Raw genomic sequence first — 18,797 nt, 5'->3', positions numbered from 1 at the left:
GTACAGAATTGGTGATTGTGTTACTGCTCTGCTTCATATGTTTGTATTTTTAGAGGATTTTTTTTTTTTTTTAAATTCACTAAACTACTTCTAAATGAAATCCATGGACATACTGTAAATCAGAATACCTACCTAAACAGTTTTTTTTTTACTTTTTCTTGTGCTACATTCTTTCCCTTTAACCCCTACATGGAAAGCAGTATATGGTAAAACCCTTCTGGGTTTGTCACAGTGTGTGTGTGTGTGTGTGTAATCACTGAGCACTTTGATTCATGTGTATACACTACATACACACACACTACATATACATACTACAAACACATAACACTACACACACTACCTACACACATGCATGCTTATACACACACTATATATACATATATACACTAATACATGCATACTACACACACTTAACCTACATACACATATTACACACACAAACTGCATACAAACACTTCACCAACATAAACACTACGCACAAACTCTACCTACACACACTACACAATCATACACAGACTTAACACATACATTATATATTCAAATAATTGTTATTTTAATTCATTATCCTAACTTTCTGCCCATATTTTTGTTGGGTAAACAGTTCGCGTATAAGAAGGTGGCAACATTATGCGATGCAAATGAGCAAGCTTGGTAGTCTTCAGATGCTTTTTTGTAAATGGATATATTTTTTTTCGCCAATATCACCAGAAGATTTAACACCCAACTTATAATTATTTTTATTGCTGACATGAAGCAGTAAGAACATATAGTAGTTTTACTCATTTACTGTATAGAAATCTAATACAGGTAGCCCTCAGTTTACGCTGGGGTTAGGTTCCAGAAGGAATGGTTGTAAATCGAAACCGTTGTAAATTCATACCCAGTTTATAATGTAAGTCAATGGGAAGTGAGGGAGATAGGTTCCAGGCCCCTCTCAAAATTGTCATAAGTAACACCTAATACATTATTTTTAAAGCTTTGAAATAAAGACTTTAAATGCTAAACAGCATTATAAACCTAATAAAATAATCACACAACACAGAATATATAATTAAACTAGGTTAAATGAACAAAAACATTTGCTAAGCAGCATTATACACCTAATAAAATAATCCCACAACACAGACTTCACTTGCATTTTTCTGCAAACAGTTCTTTCTATGCATTCCAATCTGAACTGATTTATAGACAGGAAGATCTTGCTCCTTTGAAATCTGCTCGATAGCTCAGGTCTGGTTAAACTGATTAATTTCAGCTTGCTTGGCTTCGCTGCAACACAAGCGGACAGCTCCACCTACTGGCTATTTTAATACATGCACTGCTTCTCAATGCTTTTTAGCAGTCACATGACTGGAAAAAAAGGTTGTTATTCTGAAATGGTGTAAATTGAACCGTTGTAAAACGAGGGCCACCTGTACTAGTTTAAATCATAACTTCATATATACTGTGTGTGTGCGTGTCTATATATATATATATATATATATATATATATATATACACACACTTGTCTCTTATATGATGCATCTGTCTCACAAATGAGTTTGAATGTATCTTTACTGTATGTACTTTTTGATGGGAGTAGTGCATGTCCGTGCGTTAGTGTGTGTAACATATCTGTCTCTGAATGAGGGTCCAGTAGTTTTCTGTGATCTGTGCCTGAGATTTGTGAAGTGTCAGTGCTTGTATCTATATGTGGATGTCGATGGGTGCTTATGTGTCTGTATGTCTATGGATGCCTGGGAGGAATGAGAATGGGGGGGGGGCACATTTTGAAATTTCGCCCAGGGAGACAGATTCATGAGAAACGGCCCTCGCTGTAATGGTTCGTTTAACTCACCAAATACATAATAATCGTTAACATAAAAAAAAAACCTCTTTAACCCTAAAAATCGCATGCTTTATACGTAGACCATACGTTAGTAAAGGCAAATAAAACAAATGTTTTCACGCAAGATTCGTATCCCGATATTAAAGGGCTCTTTGTCCCATCGCCTAAACGAAAACAACCAAAGCAGTGCACAAAACACATGAAGTCCAGCAACCTGCCTCGAGCTGTCACATTACGTCACCATTTGTCAAGCGTCACGTCCCGCCCTTTTCATAATATGCCAGCTTTACACAGGGCAGATAGTTGCCAGGTTATTGACGCCCCTTAGAGGATGACGTACTAAAATGTTCCAGAAGGTGGGCGTAGCCGCGGCCTGTACGCCTTAGGTTGTAGAGCTCGGCTGAGCTGGAGGGGCGTGGCTAATCCTCGCCCCCTTGTCACTCAGTTACTGTTTTAGAACGTTCGCTGGGCAGTGGGTATCTGTTTGCCCTGTCTGGGATCTAGAGAAACTTCGGGTTTTGTTTTAGATTTATCAGCGCTATTCTATCATTGTATGATCTAATACTTAACCCCAAAGTTCGATGATTTTTTCGGAACGCGATGAGCCGCCCGTCCTCTACCGGACCCTGTGCTAGCAAACCCTGTGGAAAACAGAAGCAGCAACCCCCACCACACACTCTTTCCCCTGCTTTGCCCACCACGATCTCCACGGGTCCAGGCTCTTCCGCGCCACCAACACCGGCTGCGGCAACAGCTGCAATTACTGGACCAGTATCCCAGCAGCAGCATCACGAGTTGACTTCGCTGTTTGAGTGCCCGGTGTGCTTTGACTATGTACTGCCTCCCATCCTACAGTGCCAGGCCGGGCACTTGGTGTGCAATCAATGCCGCCAGAAGTTGAGCTGCTGCCCCACTTGCAGGGCATCCCTTAGCCCCAGCATCAGGAACTTGGCTATGGAGAAGGTGGCTTCTGCTGTCTTGTTTCCATGCAAGGTGGGTTCAGATCTCCTGGTATACAGTGATCATACTGACTGTCATTCGATCGTGGTGATAAGAAACAAAAAATGTTCATTTTTTTATTTAGACAGAGAATACAATTTTCAAACCGTTTCCAATTTACTTATATTATCAAATTTGTTTTGTTCTCATAGTATTCTTTGTTGAAGGAATACTTAGGTAGCTGTCTGGAGCAATACATGGCAGGAAATAATGCTACCATCTAGCGTCCTTGCAAATGGACAGCATTTGCAGGTTTTGAGCTTACATCCCTGCTTTTCAACAAAGGATACCAACAGAATGAAGAAAATGTGATAATAGAAGTTAATTAGAAAATTGATTAAAATACCATGTTCAATCTGAATCACAAAAGAATATGTTTGGGCTTCATGTCCCTTTAACCCTTTGACTGGTAGAACAGTTACACTTATTAATGAATCAAAGTATCCACATCTTCTTTATGATCACATGGCTTGGGGTACTGTTGCATTATTTGGCAGCGAACTGATTAAACAACATATAAAATAATTGTAGCTTTCCTTGGTAGTTAATTTGTTAGATATGTTTTGTTTTACTGCAACTGACTTATTCACAACTCACAAATGAGTATTTCCTAATCAATCTGCATTTGCAGTGTTTGAGGCTTTTCGGTTGTGAAGGTAAACTTTGATGAATGAAAGCCCGTTTTTTAAAAATACTATTAAAAACAGGGGCACTTTCATTCATCAAAGTTTACAAAGCAGCCGTTTTGATTAAAAACTTGACTTTTTTTCTTTTCACAGCCAGAGCAGATTCCCCCTCCTGGAAATCCTCTCTTCACACGTCAGCAATGACTAATCTGACTTCCTCCAATCACAGCATGGCCTCAGGCAATGACTACCCTGGGGGGAAAGCCGAGATTGGAGGAACCAGGATTAGTCATTGCTGACGTGTGCAGAGAGGATTTCCAGGAGTGGGAAGCTGCTCTGGCTGTGAAAAGAAAAAAAAGTATGTTTTTAATCAAAACGTCTGCTTTGTAAACTTTGATGAATGAAAGTGCCCCTGTTTTTAATAGTATTTTTAAAAAACGGGCTTTCATTCACCAAAATTTACCTTTACTTTAAAGGGACACTGAACCCAAATTTTTTCTTTTGTGATTCAGATAGAGCATGGAATTTTAAGCAACTTTCTAATTTACTCCTATTATCAAATTTTCTTCATTCTCTTGGTATCTTTATTTGAAATGCAAGAATATGTTTAGTTGCCGGCCTATTTTTGGTGAACAACCCGGGTTGTTCTTGCTGATTGGTGGATAAATTAATCCGCCAATAAAAATGTGCTATCCAGAGTTAGGCTTTACATTCATTCTGTCATACATTTACAGACTCACAAAAAGAGATAACTTCGTTCAAATACTCCCCCCCTCAGATTGTTACACAGTGAAGGGACTGGCTGAACTTGGTGACTGAGGATAAGGGGTTAATAGATGTGCAAGTCGTTGCAGCCGTTGTTTGGTAGTGTACAGATTCTGTGACCCCTCTGGCGCACTTTCTGGTTACAAAATCAGATGAGACAGCTTGTTCTGTTTGATTTTGCAACCAGTATCGTGCGCTCAGGAATGTGGTGCCATATATTTTCTCAACCTGTGTAAATCAGCTATTTTTAGGAGGTTGGGCCTCTAGCGCATGCACAGTGAGCGCCACAAACCTCCAGCAGCTGATTCACGTCACCGGAAGTGACGTAGGTCGCGCATTCCTACGCGGTAGACAACTTATTTTAGAACACCGGCTCCAAAACGTATATTCTTGCTTTTCAAATAAAGATAGCAAGAGAACGAAGAAAATGTGATAATAGGAGTAAATTAGAAAGTTGCTTAAAATTGCATGCTCTATCTGAATCATGAAAGAAAAATATGGGTTTAGTGTCCCTTTAAAACGTGTCTTGTTTTAGGTCTTGGTTTAGGACGTTTTTCTGCTCTTGTATGCCATATTTATAGACCTTATTGTTAGACCTTATCCAGGCTGTTTAAATAGCTACTCCTTCACCAATACAGGCTGCAAAACCTTTGAATTAACTCATAAATGAAGATATATATATATATATATATATATAATATAGTGTGTGTGTGTGTTAGGTTTTGTGTGATAAAATGATATGTTGGATGCCTTTGAGGTGAGCAATCTGTCCAACCGTCATGCACTTTCTATTAGTTTCAGAATCAATTACAGCTTTAAAGGGACAAATAACTTTTAAAAATTAGAACAATGCATGCCGCACCGCAGCAGCTTCAGCAATGGAAGCTTTGAACATTGCCCACTCAGGTTCAATGCCCCAACCTCCCCAGGGATGACAAAAAAGCTCCGCCGGAGGTGAGAGTTGAAGATCTGTCGGATAGGGGCCTCCTCCATACGTTCCCAGTTCACCCGCACTACACGTTTGGGCTTACCAGGTTCGTCCAGAGTCTTCCCCCACCCTCTGATCCAACTCGCACCCAGATGGTGATCACTTGAAAACTCCGCCCCTCTCTTCACCTGAGTGTCCAAAACATACAGCCTCAGATCCGACGATACGATCACAAAATCGATCATTGATCTTCGGCCTAGGATGCTCTGGTACCATGTACACTTATGAGCATCCTTCTGTTCAAACATAGTGTTTGTTATAGATAATCCATAACTAGCACAGAAGTCCAACAACAAACGACCACTCGGGTTTAGATCAGGGAGGCCGTTCCTCCCAATCACGCCTCTCCAGGTATCTCTATCATTGCCCACGTGGTCTCAAGGTGTTAGGTGCCTTAAGGGGAGGTAACCCTCGAACACCGTGGTGGACCCTGGTGGTCAGGGAAGCTGCCTGACTGAAGGAGTTCTTTAGGGATTTGTTATCCCAGAGGAGTTTGCTCAGCCAGTGAACAGTAGAGTCCCGGGTGGGGGGGTTCAGTTGTATAAAATGATGCACTTCCTTTTTGTTTCACTTTAATAAACACACTACCCGACAATTTTTTTCAATGTTTGTTGCACACGTTATCATTAAATGGAAAGTCTAGTCAAAAATTTTAACTTTAATGATTCAGATAGGGCATGCAATTTTAAACAACTTTCCAATTTACTTTTGTCACTAAATTTGCTTTGCTCTCTTAATATTCTTTGTTGGAAGCTAAACCTAGGCAGGCTCATATGCTAATTTCTAAGTCCTTAATGGCTGCATCTTATCTCAGTGCATTTTGACAGTTTTTCACAGCTAGATAGTGCTAGTTCATGAGTGTCATATAGATAGCATTGTGCTCACTCGAATGGATTTATGAGTCAGCACTGATTGGCTAAAAATGCAAGTCTGTCAAAATAACTGAAATAAGGGGGCAGTCTGCCGAGACTTAGATAGAAGGTTATCACAGAGGTAAAAAGTATATTAATATAACGGTGTTGGTTTTGCAAAACTGGAGTAGACTGTCCCTTTAAATCAATTTATGGTAAAGTATGCACTAAATTTGTGCTTTTATAAGTAGCAAAACTTGTTAGAATATAGCAAAGTATAAAAAAAAAATTGTAAAGAACATTGTTGCTGCTCTTTTATGTACAAGATAAGAAATAAAATTTGTGTTCCATGTCCCTTTAACCCCTAATGGACATAGGTACTATGTCACACAGTACTTTGCCCAAATTACCTGCGTCCAACAGTCTGGAGCAAGTTGCATCCGGACCCGCAAGCGTGGGACAGAAGGCATCTGCCTTCATATGGTAAGGGATCACTGATCGTGCTCCGTTACCAGTGGCATTGCTTGTATCGTATACTGCGATGGGTGGATAGTAGGGATTGGATGGGGTGGATTCCCTATGCTACAGAAAAAATGTCAGTTCTTGGAGAGGGCAGGATGTGCAGTGACGCTGGTAAATAATGCTAAAGGGGGATGGGGACTCTATGTGACAGAAAAAAGGATCTTTGAAGGGGGGCCGCTACACTGCAGAAAATAAAATAATTTTATTTATTTTTTTACTGGCATACTAGCTGCGGAGGTGTCTGATTGGAGGCTATTCTTTACAATACAGCAAAAATTAACCTTACACGCTAACTGATTAACCCCTTCACTGAATTTCAAGTGTGGCGTGCAGCTGCAATTAGCAGCCTCCTAATTACCAAAAACTAATTGCAAAGCCATGGATATCTGCTGTTTCTGAACAAAGGGGCTCCCAGAGAAGCTTTTACAACTATTTGTGTTATGACTGCACAAGCAGTATGTAAATAATTTCAGTGAAAAACTCAAAGTTTGTGAAATTGTTAACAATATATTTAATATATTGATCACATTTGGCAGGAAAAGGGTGGCATGAAATATACCAAAATAGGTAGTGATGCACCGAAATGGAAATTTTGCAACGAAACCGTACCCAAAAATCCAGGATGCACTTGGCCGAAAACAGATACCGAAAATTTCTTTTTTTTTCAATTTTTTTTTTTTTTTTGCTTTTTGCATAATTAGACTATTTAATGAATGAATCTGAATTGAAAACCTTCAAGCCAATAAAAAAAAAAGCCCACACTTTTATTGAAAGTAACACACCAAAATTGGACAAAAATATCTTTAAACAATAATATGCTACACAATAATTTTACTAAGAAAAAAAAAACAGGCAAAAAATGATAATGCCATTTTCGGCCAAAAATTTTCTGCGACCAAAATTTCAGTGCATCCCTACTTAAAATATCAAATATCAATATACTGTATTATTCTTTGTTTAGCTATATGTAACAGAATCAGATTTTAACAGGTTTTTTTTTTTTACTAATTATCCAAATAAAGTATAGTCCTATAAAACTCATTATATGCAAAACAGTAAGTCAAGTAATGAACTTAAAGGGACATGAAACACAACATTTTTCTTTCATGATTTAGGTAGAACATACAATTTTCAACAACATTCCAATTTATTTCTATTATCAAATATGCTTCTTTCTCTTGGTATCATTTGTTGAAGGAGCAGCAATGCACTACTGGTTTCTAACTGAACAAAAGAGTGAGCCAATGACAACCAGTATATATATGCAGCCACCAATGAGCAGTTAGAACCTAAGTTCTTGCTGCTCCTGAGCTTTCCTAGATAAACCTTTCAGCAAAGGATAACATGAGAACGAAGCAAATTAAATAATAGAAGTAAATTGGAAAGTTGTTTAAAATTGTATGCTCTGTCTATATCATGAAATATTTTTTTTGGGTTTCATGTACCTTTAAACAGCAGCTCTAGGCTAGCATCAAATTTAAAACATGCTACACAATAATTTTACCCAAAATAACAGGCAAAAAAACCCGAAAACCGAAATAGCCAAAAATGCCATTTTCGGCCGAAACGTTTCTGCGGCCGAAATTTCGGTGCATCCCGAAAAATAGGCCTAAATATAAATATATATATATATATATATATATATATATATATATATATATATATATATATATAATATATATAATATATTTATTTTTTTTCTCTCAAACCAGAATTTTGTTTTTAAAATGCTGTCTGTTCTAGAAGCCTTCCGGATGTAGACCGTGTACCAGTAGGAAGTGTATCCAGGAGGCACATGCGCTCAAATGCAGTGAGGGGGGGGGGTCTTAAAAATGTCTTCCCATGAGTAGAATGGAGTATTAAATAAGGCGTATTTTAGCCATGAGGTGAAGGAAGTTTATTTTTACTAGATGATATACATGGATTAAAGAGTTTTAGAAAAGCAAGTACATGCTAAACTCTCTATTATAGTGTGGGCAAACAAGTGAACCTATCCACCCATGACCACAGGTAGTAAGGCCTCATCCCCTTGTGCAACTCAACACCATGCTAGTTATTCTAGATGTATCACTCCACTCTGTAGTGGTGGTGAAGTTAGGAAGTTGGTGCCTTGCTTCTTAATTTCCGTTGCCTGCTCCACAAGGGCTCCAAACCTTTATGCACAGCTTCATACACTGAGCCCTAAATGTGAAAATGACGTAGGTGTTCAAATGCAAATTGCACATCTAAATCAGGGCTCGACAAACCCAGGAGCCTGGGAGCCACTTGCTCCTAATATTTTACCCCTAGCTCCTAACTTTTTGGGTTATTCTCCATATATCTATATACAAATCCAACTTCCTGGCTCCTAAATATTCATACTGGCTCCTAATCTTTAAACAGATTTCTCAAGCACTGAATTCTAAATATTTATTTGTTGAGGGGTTGATACATGGTTCCTCAGCAAATTAGTTACTGGTATTATTGGGTGTTGGAATATTTACTGTTTTTGTATTTTTCTAATTTGTCTGTGTCATGATTTGTTTGCTTTGGTTTTTATTTGGAAGCATTTGTGACATGATAGTGTTTATTATTAGACATATTAATGTTGCCCTGTTAGGGAGTGGATGCAGTGACCTGCAACAGAACTACATTTGTGAGTGACACATCCTGACAGGAGGGCAGATGCCAACTGAATGTAGTTAATAAAGAGTCTACAAGTATTTTCTATGACTTCATGGTATCTGAACTGGTTTAGCTTGTCCTTCCATTAGATGAGTTGAAGGAAAATAGATGTTATGAATACAAACTTGCTATTTTTAGTCCTAAATTATGGAACTGCCAACAAATGCATTTTGGAAATTTTGAAGCGCTTGTTTGTTTTGAAATTCTTAATATCAAATTAAAGGGCCATTAAACACTAAATAAATGATAGATAGACTGATCCATTCAAAGAAAAGATTAGTCTGAGAATAACATGTCAATTTATTTTTAAAGTTTAATTAACTGTTTAAACAATGTCAAAATAAGTGTAAAGTGTTAGTGTCTATAAAACAATGGGAGCTGCCATGTTGTAACTTAGGTTATGAATAGGTCACTAGCGTTTGCAGCCAATGGCTGTGTGGAATATAACAGTGTTCTGCACTTCCATTTCTAACAGGAACTGAAAAGCTTACAATTTCAGAATGGAATCCCAGAAAAAGGGGACAAAATAAATTACCATCTAAAGGTGTTTAATATCCCTTTAAAGAGCCTTTAAAGAGAATTTGGAGTGAGGCATTAAAGTGAATGTAAAGTTTAATGAATAAGTGTTTTTTTTAAAAATACTCTTTAAAAACAGGGGCACTTCCATTCATTAAACTTTACATTGAAGCATCTTTTTTAAAATACTTACCATTTTCTTTATAGAAAGCAGAACGGCGATCCTCCGCCCGCTGCTACTGCTGTACTTAGCATATCGATGAGGAATCCGGGTTCTTCTAATCTTTGTGTGGCCTCACGAGATGAACGCCTTGTGGTGCATGCATCGATTGGAGGGAGCCGGATTCGTCATTACTGTGCTAATTATAGCTGGAGCTGCAGGCGGAGGATCGCCAGTCTGTTTTCATAAAGAAAGTATTTTTAAAAAGACGCTTCAATGTAAAGTTTAATGAATTAAAGTGCGCCTGTTTTTAAGAGTATTTCTCTTGTAAGGTGTATCCAGTCCACGGGTTCATCCATTACTTGTGGGATATTCTCCTTCCCAACAGGAAGTTGCAAGAGGACACCCACAGCAGAGCTGTCTATATAGCTCCTCCCCTAACTGCCACCCCCAGTCATTCTCTTGCAACTCTCGACAAGAAAGGAAGTATCAAGAGATATGTGGTGACTTAGTGTAGTTTTACCTTCAATTAAAAGTTTGTTATTTTTAAACAGTACCGGCATTGTACTGTTTTACTCTCAGGCAGAAATTAGAAGAAGAATTCTGCCTGGAGGTTTGATGATCTTAGCGGTTTGTAACTAAGGTCCATTGCTGTTCTCACACATAACTGATGAATATGGGAAAACTTCAGTTGGGGGAACGGCCTGCAGTTTACCTGCTTTGAGGTATGTTCAGTATTTTTATTTCTATAGAGATGAATAAGTTCTAGAAAATGCTGACAGAGCCTGTGTATTTGAGATAAGCCTGATGCAGTGATTTAACCGACTGGGATCATGCTTACAAAACAGGGTAATACTCATGTTAATATTCATATTACTTAGTGACAAAACGTTTACATGATTTCATAAATAGGACGTTTTTTCTCTGAGGGAGCTAAGTCTTTATTTGGGGCCTAGTTTCCACATGGCTAGTCAGATACTCCCAGGAGTATTTTCTTAAGGCCCCTCTGACATCCAGTACATGGTGGGAGGGGCCTATTTTAGTGCTCTAACTGCGCAGTTTTAATTCAGACTGAGACATCCAGCTTCCCTAGAGGAGTCCTCTGGCATCTGAGGACCATTTCAAAGGGGTTATTTCTGCAAAAAATCGTATTTAAGGGCAGGTAGGGGCCTCAGCAGAGCTGTGGCAAGGTGCTCAATTGACTTTTAACGTTTTTTAACGTTTTTCAATCCGGTTTGGGGCCTAAGGGGTTAATCATCCATTTGCAAGTGGGTGCAATGTTGCTTTAGTCCCTTACACACACTGTAAAAATTTCAAAGACTTTACTTTATTTTTACACTGTTTTGCAGTGCTAGTTTTTTTCTCTTAAAGGCACAGTAACGTTTTTGTTTAATTACTGTTTCACATTTATTAAAGTGTTTTCCAAGCTTGCTTGTCTCATTACTAGTCTGTTAAACATGTCTGACATAGAGGAAACTCCTTGTTCAATATGTTTGGAAGCCATGGTGGAACCCCCTCTTAGAATGTGTACCAAATGTACTGAAATTTCTATAAACTATAAAGACCATATTATGGCGCTTAAAAATTTATCTCCAGGGGATTCTCTGACTGAAAAGAGGGAGATTATGCCATCTAAGTCTCCCCATGTGTCAGAACCTATAACTCCCGCTCAAGTGACGCCAAGTACATCTAGCGCGTCTAATTCTTTTACCTTACAGGACATGGCGGCAGTTATGAATGCTACCCTCTCAGAGGTATTCTCCAAACTGCCAAGGCTACAAGGAAAGCGAGACAGCTCTGGGGCTAGAACTAATACAGAGCTTTCTGACGCTTTAATGCCTGTGTCCGATATACCCTCACAATGCTCAGAAGCCGAGGCAGGTGAGCTTCTATCTGTGGGTGACTTTTCAGACTCAGGGAAGGCGTTACTTCAGTTTGATTCTGAAATGACAGCGTTTAAATTTAACTTTGAACACCTCCGCTTATTGCTTAGGGAGGTTTTAGCGACTCTGGATGACTGTGACCCCATTGTGGTTCCAGAGAAATTGTGTAAAATGGACAAATTCTTTGCAGTACCTGTTTACACTGATGTTTTTCCAGTCCCTAAGAGGTTTTCGGAAATTATTACTAAGGAATGGGATAGACCAGTTGTGCCATTCTTTCCCCTTCCTGCTTTCAAAAAGATGTTTCCCATAGATGCCGCCATACGGGACTCGTGGGAGACGGTCCCTAAGGTGGAGGGAGCAGTCTCTACCCTAGCTAAGCGTACAACTATCCCCGTCGAGGACAGTTGTGCATTCCTAGATCCTATGGATAAAAAATTGGAGGGTCTCCTTAAGAAAATTTTTATACATCAAGGTTTTATTCTCCAGCCTCTTGCATGCATTGCCCCAGTTACTGCTGCAGCGGCTTTTTGGTTTGAGTCTCTTGAGGAGGCTCTACAGGTGAAGACCCCGCTAGACGATATTCTAGACAGGATTAAAGCTCTTAAGTTAGCTAACTTCAAAGTCTAAGCTTCTTAACATCCCCTTCAAGGGACAGACCCTATTCGGGCCTTGTCTGAAGGAGATCATTTCTGATATTACTGGAGGAAAAGGTCACGCCCTTCCTCAGGATAGGTCCAATAAGTTAAGGACCAAACAGAATAATTTTCGTTCCTTTCGAAACTTCAAGAGTGGCGCAGCTTCAGTTTCCTCTAATGCAAAACAAGAGGGAAATCTCGCCCAGTCCAAACCAGACTGGAGACCTAACCAGGCTTGGAACAAGGGGAAACAGGCCAAGAAACCTGCGGCTGCCTCTAAGACAGCATGAAGGAGTAGCCCCCGATCCGGGACCGGATCTAGAAGGTGGCAGACTTTCTCTCTTCGCCCAGGCTTGGGCAAGAGACGTCCAGGATCCATGGGCATTAGAGATTGTTTCCCAGGGATATCTTCTGGACTTCAAAGCTTCATCTCCAAAGGGGAGATTTCATGTCTCACAATTATCTGTAAACCAGATAAAGAGAGAGGCATTCTTACGTTGTGTTCAAGACCTACTGGTTATGGGAGTGATCCACCCAGTTCCAAGGGAGGGGCAGGGCTTCTATTCAAATCTGTTTATAGTTCCCAAAAAAGAGGGAACTTTCAGACCAATCTTGGATCTCAAGATCCTAAACAAATTTCTCAGGGTCCCATCCTTCAAGATGGAGACTATCCGAACCATCCTCCCTATGATCTAGGAGGGTCAATATATGACTACCGTGGACTTAAAGGATGCTTATCTCCACATTCCGATTCACAGAGATCATCATCAGTTCCTCGGGTTCGCCTTCTTAGACAGGCGGTACCAGTTTGTGGCTCTTCCCTTCGGGTTAGTCACGGCACCAAGAATCTTTACGAAGGTTCTAGGGTCCCTACTGGCGGTTCTAAGGCCACGGGGCATAGCAGTGGCTCCTTACCTAGACGACATTCTGATACAGGCGTCGACTTTTCAAATCGCCAAGTCCGTGTGGAAAGGTGATAACTAAGCGCCAACTATAACGCAACAGACCTCCAGCTCTAATAAATTGGCACCTAGTTGCCAAGGGTGGATTCAATTTTAAGATTGGATATCAGAGCGCCAAACAACGTAGGCAGGGTCTATGGGCAGATAGTCAAATACCAAAGGTAACAATAGGTTGAAATAATATGATTTAATACATAAGATAAAAAAGTTGGTACATTTAAAATTATACAACAATTAGTCATGGATCCATGTTACACTTTAAAATATATATTGAAACAATAGGAACAATTTAGAAATGCTTGTAGAACAATAAATAACAAAAAAAAAAAATCTAACAAATAATGTCTATCGCTTAAAACTTAAATTCGAATATGTGAATGCTAGGAGCGCTTATGCACACTCTATTTATAAAAACAATGGGTTACAATGCACAGGTGGATAGATTCCAGGTTGCTTGAAACCGGTGGATGTGAAATGTAAGTGGCTCCAAATTAGGGTTTTGCCTATGTGTTTATCCAAAATTGTGTAACTCCTAACAGGTGGACAAAAATTTTTAATTTTTTTTTTAATCTAATGTTATTTAGAGCTTGTGTTCAATTTTAATCCAATCACAAAGTTTTGCCACTATTCAGTGTTTATAACAGATATTTGTTCACATCACATCACAGTTTGCAAGCAGAAACACATTTGAACACACGTTAAAGTTGTGCTGTTGTTTTTTTTGGTTCTATTTATGCTTTATGTTTGCATTAGTTGATTTGTCAAAAATTCACTTGTATATCGTTTTATTTTGAATTCATTGTTTATTTTGAAAATAAGGTTCAGACACCCCTGCAATATTTTTCTCACATTTTTTCACTTGTTAGGATTTACACCCTTTTTGGATAAACACATAGGCACAACCTCAGGTCTTATATTTTGAATTCAGGTTCTAGACATTCCTGTAACATTTTTTGTCCACCTGTTAGGAGTTACACAATTTTGGATAAACACATAGGCAAAACCCTAATTTGGAGCCACTTACATTTCACATCCACCGGTTTCAAGCAACCTGGAATCTATCCACCTGTGCATTGTAACCCATTGTTTTTATAAATATAGTGTGCATAAGCGCTCCTAGCATTCACATATTAGAATTTAAGTTTTAAGCGATAGACATTATTTGTTAGATTTTTTTTTTTTTGTTGTTATTTATTGTTCTACAAGCATTTTTAAATTGTTCCTATTGTTTCAATATATATTTTAAAGTGTAACATGGATCCATGACTAATTGTTGTATAATTTTAAATGTACCAACTTTTTTATCTTATGTATTAAATCATATTATTTCAACCTATTGTTACCTTTGGTATTTGACTATCTGCACATAGACCCTGCCTACGTTGTTTGGCGCTCTGATATCCAATCTTAAAAATGAAATCGCCAAGTCCCATACGGACATTGTTCTGGCCTTTCTGAGGTCTCACGGGTGGAAGGTGAATGAAGAAAAGAGTTCTCTCTCTCCCCTCTCACAAGAGTTTCCTTCCTATGAACACTGATAGATTCAGTAGAAATGAAATTTTTTCTGACAGAGGTCAGGTTATCAAAGCTTCTAACTTCCTGCCGTGCTTTTCATTCCACTTCTCGGCCGTCAGTGGCTCAGTGTATGGAAGTAATCGGCCTAATGGTAGCGGCAATGGACATAGTTCCGTTTGCCCGCCTACATCTCAGACCACTACAACTTTGCATGCTCAATCAGTGGAATGGGGACTACACAGATTTGTCCCCTCTGCTAAATCTGGATCAAGAGACCAGGGATTCTCTTCTCTGGTGGTTATCTCGGGTCCATCTGTCCAGGGGAATGAGTTTCCGCAGGCCAGAGTGGACTATAGTGACGACAGATGCCAGCCTTCTGGGCTGGGGCGCGGTCTGGAACTCCCTGAAGGCTCAGGGTTCGTGGACTCAGGAGGAAGCCCTCCTTCCGATAAACATTCTGGAACTGAGAGCGATATTCAATGCTCTTCAGGCTTGGCCTCAGCTAGCTGCGGTCAGGTTCATCAGATTTCAGTCGGACAATATCACGACTGTAGCCTATATCAACCATCAGGGGGGAACAAGAAGCCCCCTGGCAATGTTGGAGGTTTCAAAGATAATTCTATGGACAGAGGTTCACTCTTGCCATCTCTCAGCTATCCATATCCCAGGAGTAGAGAACTGGGAGGCGGATTTTCTAAGTCGGCAGACTTTTCATCCGGGGGAGTGGGAGCTCCATCCGGAGGTATTTGCCCAGCTGATTCAACTATGGGGCAAACCAGAACTGGATCTGATGGCGTCTCGTCAGAACACCAAGCTTCCTTGTTACGGGTCCAGGTCAAGGGATCCCCAGGCAACGCTGATAGATGCTCTAGCAGTGCCCTGGTCCTTCAGCCTGGCTTATGTTTTCCCACCATTTCCTCTCCTCCCTCGTCTGATTGCCAAGATCAAGCAGGAGAGAGCTTCAGTGATTTTGATAGCACCTGCGTGGCCACGCAGGACTTGGTATGCAGATCTGGTGGAAATGTCATCACTTCCACCATGGACTCTGCCGCTGAGGCAGGACGTTCTAGTCTAAGGTCCATTCAAACATCCAAATCTAATTTCTCTGCGGCTGACTGCTTGGAGATTGAACGCTTGATTTTATCAAAACGCGGTTTCTCCGAGTCGGTCATTGATACCTTAATTCAGGCTCGAAAGCCTGTCACCAGGAAAATCTATCATAAGATATGGTGTAAATATCTTCATTGGTGTGAATCCAAGGGTTACTCATGGAGTAAAGTCAGGATTCCTAGGATATTATCCTTTCTCCAAGAAGGATTGGAGAAGGGATTGTCAGCTAGTTCCTTAAAGGGACAGATTTCTGCTCTGTCTTTTCTTCTGCACAAGCGTCTGGCAGATGTTCCAGACGTTCAGGCATTTTGTCAGGCTTTAGTTACAATCAAGCCTGTGTTTAAACCTGTTGCTCCGCCATGGAGTTTAAATTTAGTTCTTAAAGTTCTTCAAGGGGTTCCGTTTGAACCTCTGCATTCCATAGATATCAAGCTTTTATCTTGTTTTATCTTTTATCTGTTTTTGGTAGCTATCTCTTCGGCTCGAAGAGTTTCAGCGTTATCTGCCTTACTTACAGTGTGATTCCCCTTATCTGATCTTCCATGCAAATAAGGTAGTTTTGTGTACCAAACCTGGGTTTCTTCCTAAGGTGGTATCTAATAAGAATATCAATCAGGAGATTGTTGTTCCGTCACTGTGTCCTAATCCTTCAAGGAAGGAACGTCTATTACACAATCTTGACGTGGTTCGTGCTTTAAAGTTTTATTTACAAGCTACTAAGGATTTTCGTCAAACATCTGCATTGTTTGTTGTCTACTCTGGACAGAGGAGAGGCCAAAAGGCTTTGGCATCTTCTCTTTCTTTTTGGCTGAGAAGCATAATCCGTTTAGCTTATGAGACTGCTGGCCAGCAGCCTCCTGAAAGAATTATAGCTCATTCCACTAGAGCGGTAGCTTCCACATGGACTTTTAAAAATGAGGCCTCTGTTGAACAGATTTATAAGGCGGCGACTTGGTCTTCTCTTCATACTTTTTTCTAAATTTTACAAATTTGATACTTTTGCTTCCTCTGAGGCTATTTTTGGGAGAAAGGTCTTGCAGGCAGTGGTGCCTTCTGTTTAAGTTCCTGCCTTGTCCCTCCCTTCATCCGTGTCCTAACGTTTTGGTATTGGTATCCCACAAGTAATGGATGAACCCGTGGACTGGATACACCTTACAAGAGAAAACAAAATTTATGCTTACCTGATAAATTTCTTTCTCTTGTGGTGTATCCAGTCCACGGCCCGCCCTGTCACTTTAAGGCAGGTGTTTTTTATTTTTAATCTACAGTCACCACTGCACCCTATAGTTTCTCCTTTTTTCTTGCTTGTCTTCGGTCGAATGACTGGGGGTGGCAGTTAGGGGAGGAGCTATATAGACAGCTCTGCTGTGGGTGTCCTCTTGCAACTTCCTGTTGGGACGGAGAATATCCCACAAGTAATTGATGAACCCGTGGACTGGATACACCACAAGAGAGAGAAATTTAGCAGGCAAGCATAAATTTTGTTTTTTAAAAACCGGGCACTTATTCATTAAACTTTACATTTACTTTAATGCATCACTTCCACGTTTCCTGGAATATTGTAAAACAGGAAGTTATTGAAAATATGCGTATTTTGTTTATGCACTTTTTAACTTTTACTTAAAGGGATATTCCAGCCAAAATTGGAAACCACGTTGGGTGCATTTCGGTATTGAACAGAAGCATTTTTGTAATATACATGCATTAGCAAAAATGCTTCTAATAAAAGCTATAGCTGTTTTAATATTGTATTTAAGTATGCAAAGTGCACTAGCATTTTAAACAAAACACTTGCTCCGAGAGCCTAAGGTGCTTGTACCATCTGGTAATGACTCCAGTTATAAATTGCTAACAAGATACAAGCCCCACTGATGCTCTGAGCAGCTGCAGTTTTTAAAATGTGGGTGCATTGACAATATCTAGCTATGCCTCACATGCACGTGCAGAGAAAAATGTTAACACTAAAACAGTGATAACTTTTAATAGAAGCATTTTTGCCAATACATGTATATTGCAAGTATCTTTCTATTCAAATATGTAATAAATCTATGTGCATTTAAATTTTGACTGGAATGTCCCTAGCTTAACACATCTAGTAATCCAATCATAAGAGAGAAATGTGTGCAGCCACCAATCACCAGCTAGCTCCCAGTAGAGTAGGATATGTACATATTTTTTTTTTCAACAATGGATACCAAGAGACAAAGAATATTTGAAAATTTAAGTAAATAAAAGTGTCTTAAAATTACATGCTCTGATTCGTGCACGTCCTATCCCTTTAAGTACAATCTTGAAACAGCTCTAGTTTTTAGTAGAAGCATTTTTCCTGATGCATGTGTTTTGCAAAAATACTACTCTTCAAAACTGAAATGTACCCATGTGTATTCCTATTTTGGCTAGAATGGCCCATTAAAGTGATAGTAAATCCTAGCGTTTGTGAAATGTTAGGATTTATCAGTGCAACAAATAAAGGGGCCTTTCAGTCATGACGTATAAAATACTTCATGCTGAAACTTCCTTTGTCTTCAGCGTTGGCTGTTCTGAGCGCCTCAGGCAGTCCACATCAGAACGCTATTTTACCACTGAGGTGATTTTAGCCAATAGCGTGCTAGCTATCTGGAATAATGCCAGCTGGCCCGCACGGCTATTGGCTAAGAGGTGGAAACGTCACCTCACTGAAAAATAGCGTTCTGATGTGGGCTGCCTGAGTAGCTTAGTGCGGCGAATGCTTCAGACAAATAAAGGAACTTTCAGCATGAAATATTTTATA

The 18,797-nt window shown here is 39.6% G+C and overlaps 1 protein-coding gene across 1 annotated transcript in view; it reads left to right on the top strand.

Annotated features, from left to right (window-relative positions):
- Nucleotides 1-2,266: 2,266 nt before the first annotated feature.
- SIAH2 (siah E3 ubiquitin protein ligase 2) overlaps nucleotides 2,267-18,797 on the top strand; it is a 48,387-nt gene continuing 31,856 nt past the window's right edge. The window contains exon 1 of the mRNA XM_053710038.1: nucleotides 2,267-2,821. Within this exon, the coding sequence (XP_053566013.1) occupies nucleotides 2,429-2,821 (393 nt within the window). The 5' untranslated portion in view covers nucleotides 2,267-2,428. The remainder of the gene's footprint in view (nucleotides 2,822-18,797) is intronic.

The sequence above is a fragment of the Bombina bombina genome, chromosome 4, assembly GCF_027579735.1.
Source record: "Bombina bombina isolate aBomBom1 chromosome 4, aBomBom1.pri, whole genome shotgun sequence".
NCBI classification, from domain to species: Eukaryota; Metazoa; Chordata; class Amphibia; order Anura; family Bombinatoridae; genus Bombina; species Bombina bombina.
This window is presented reverse-complemented; position numbering and strand designations above follow the sequence as displayed.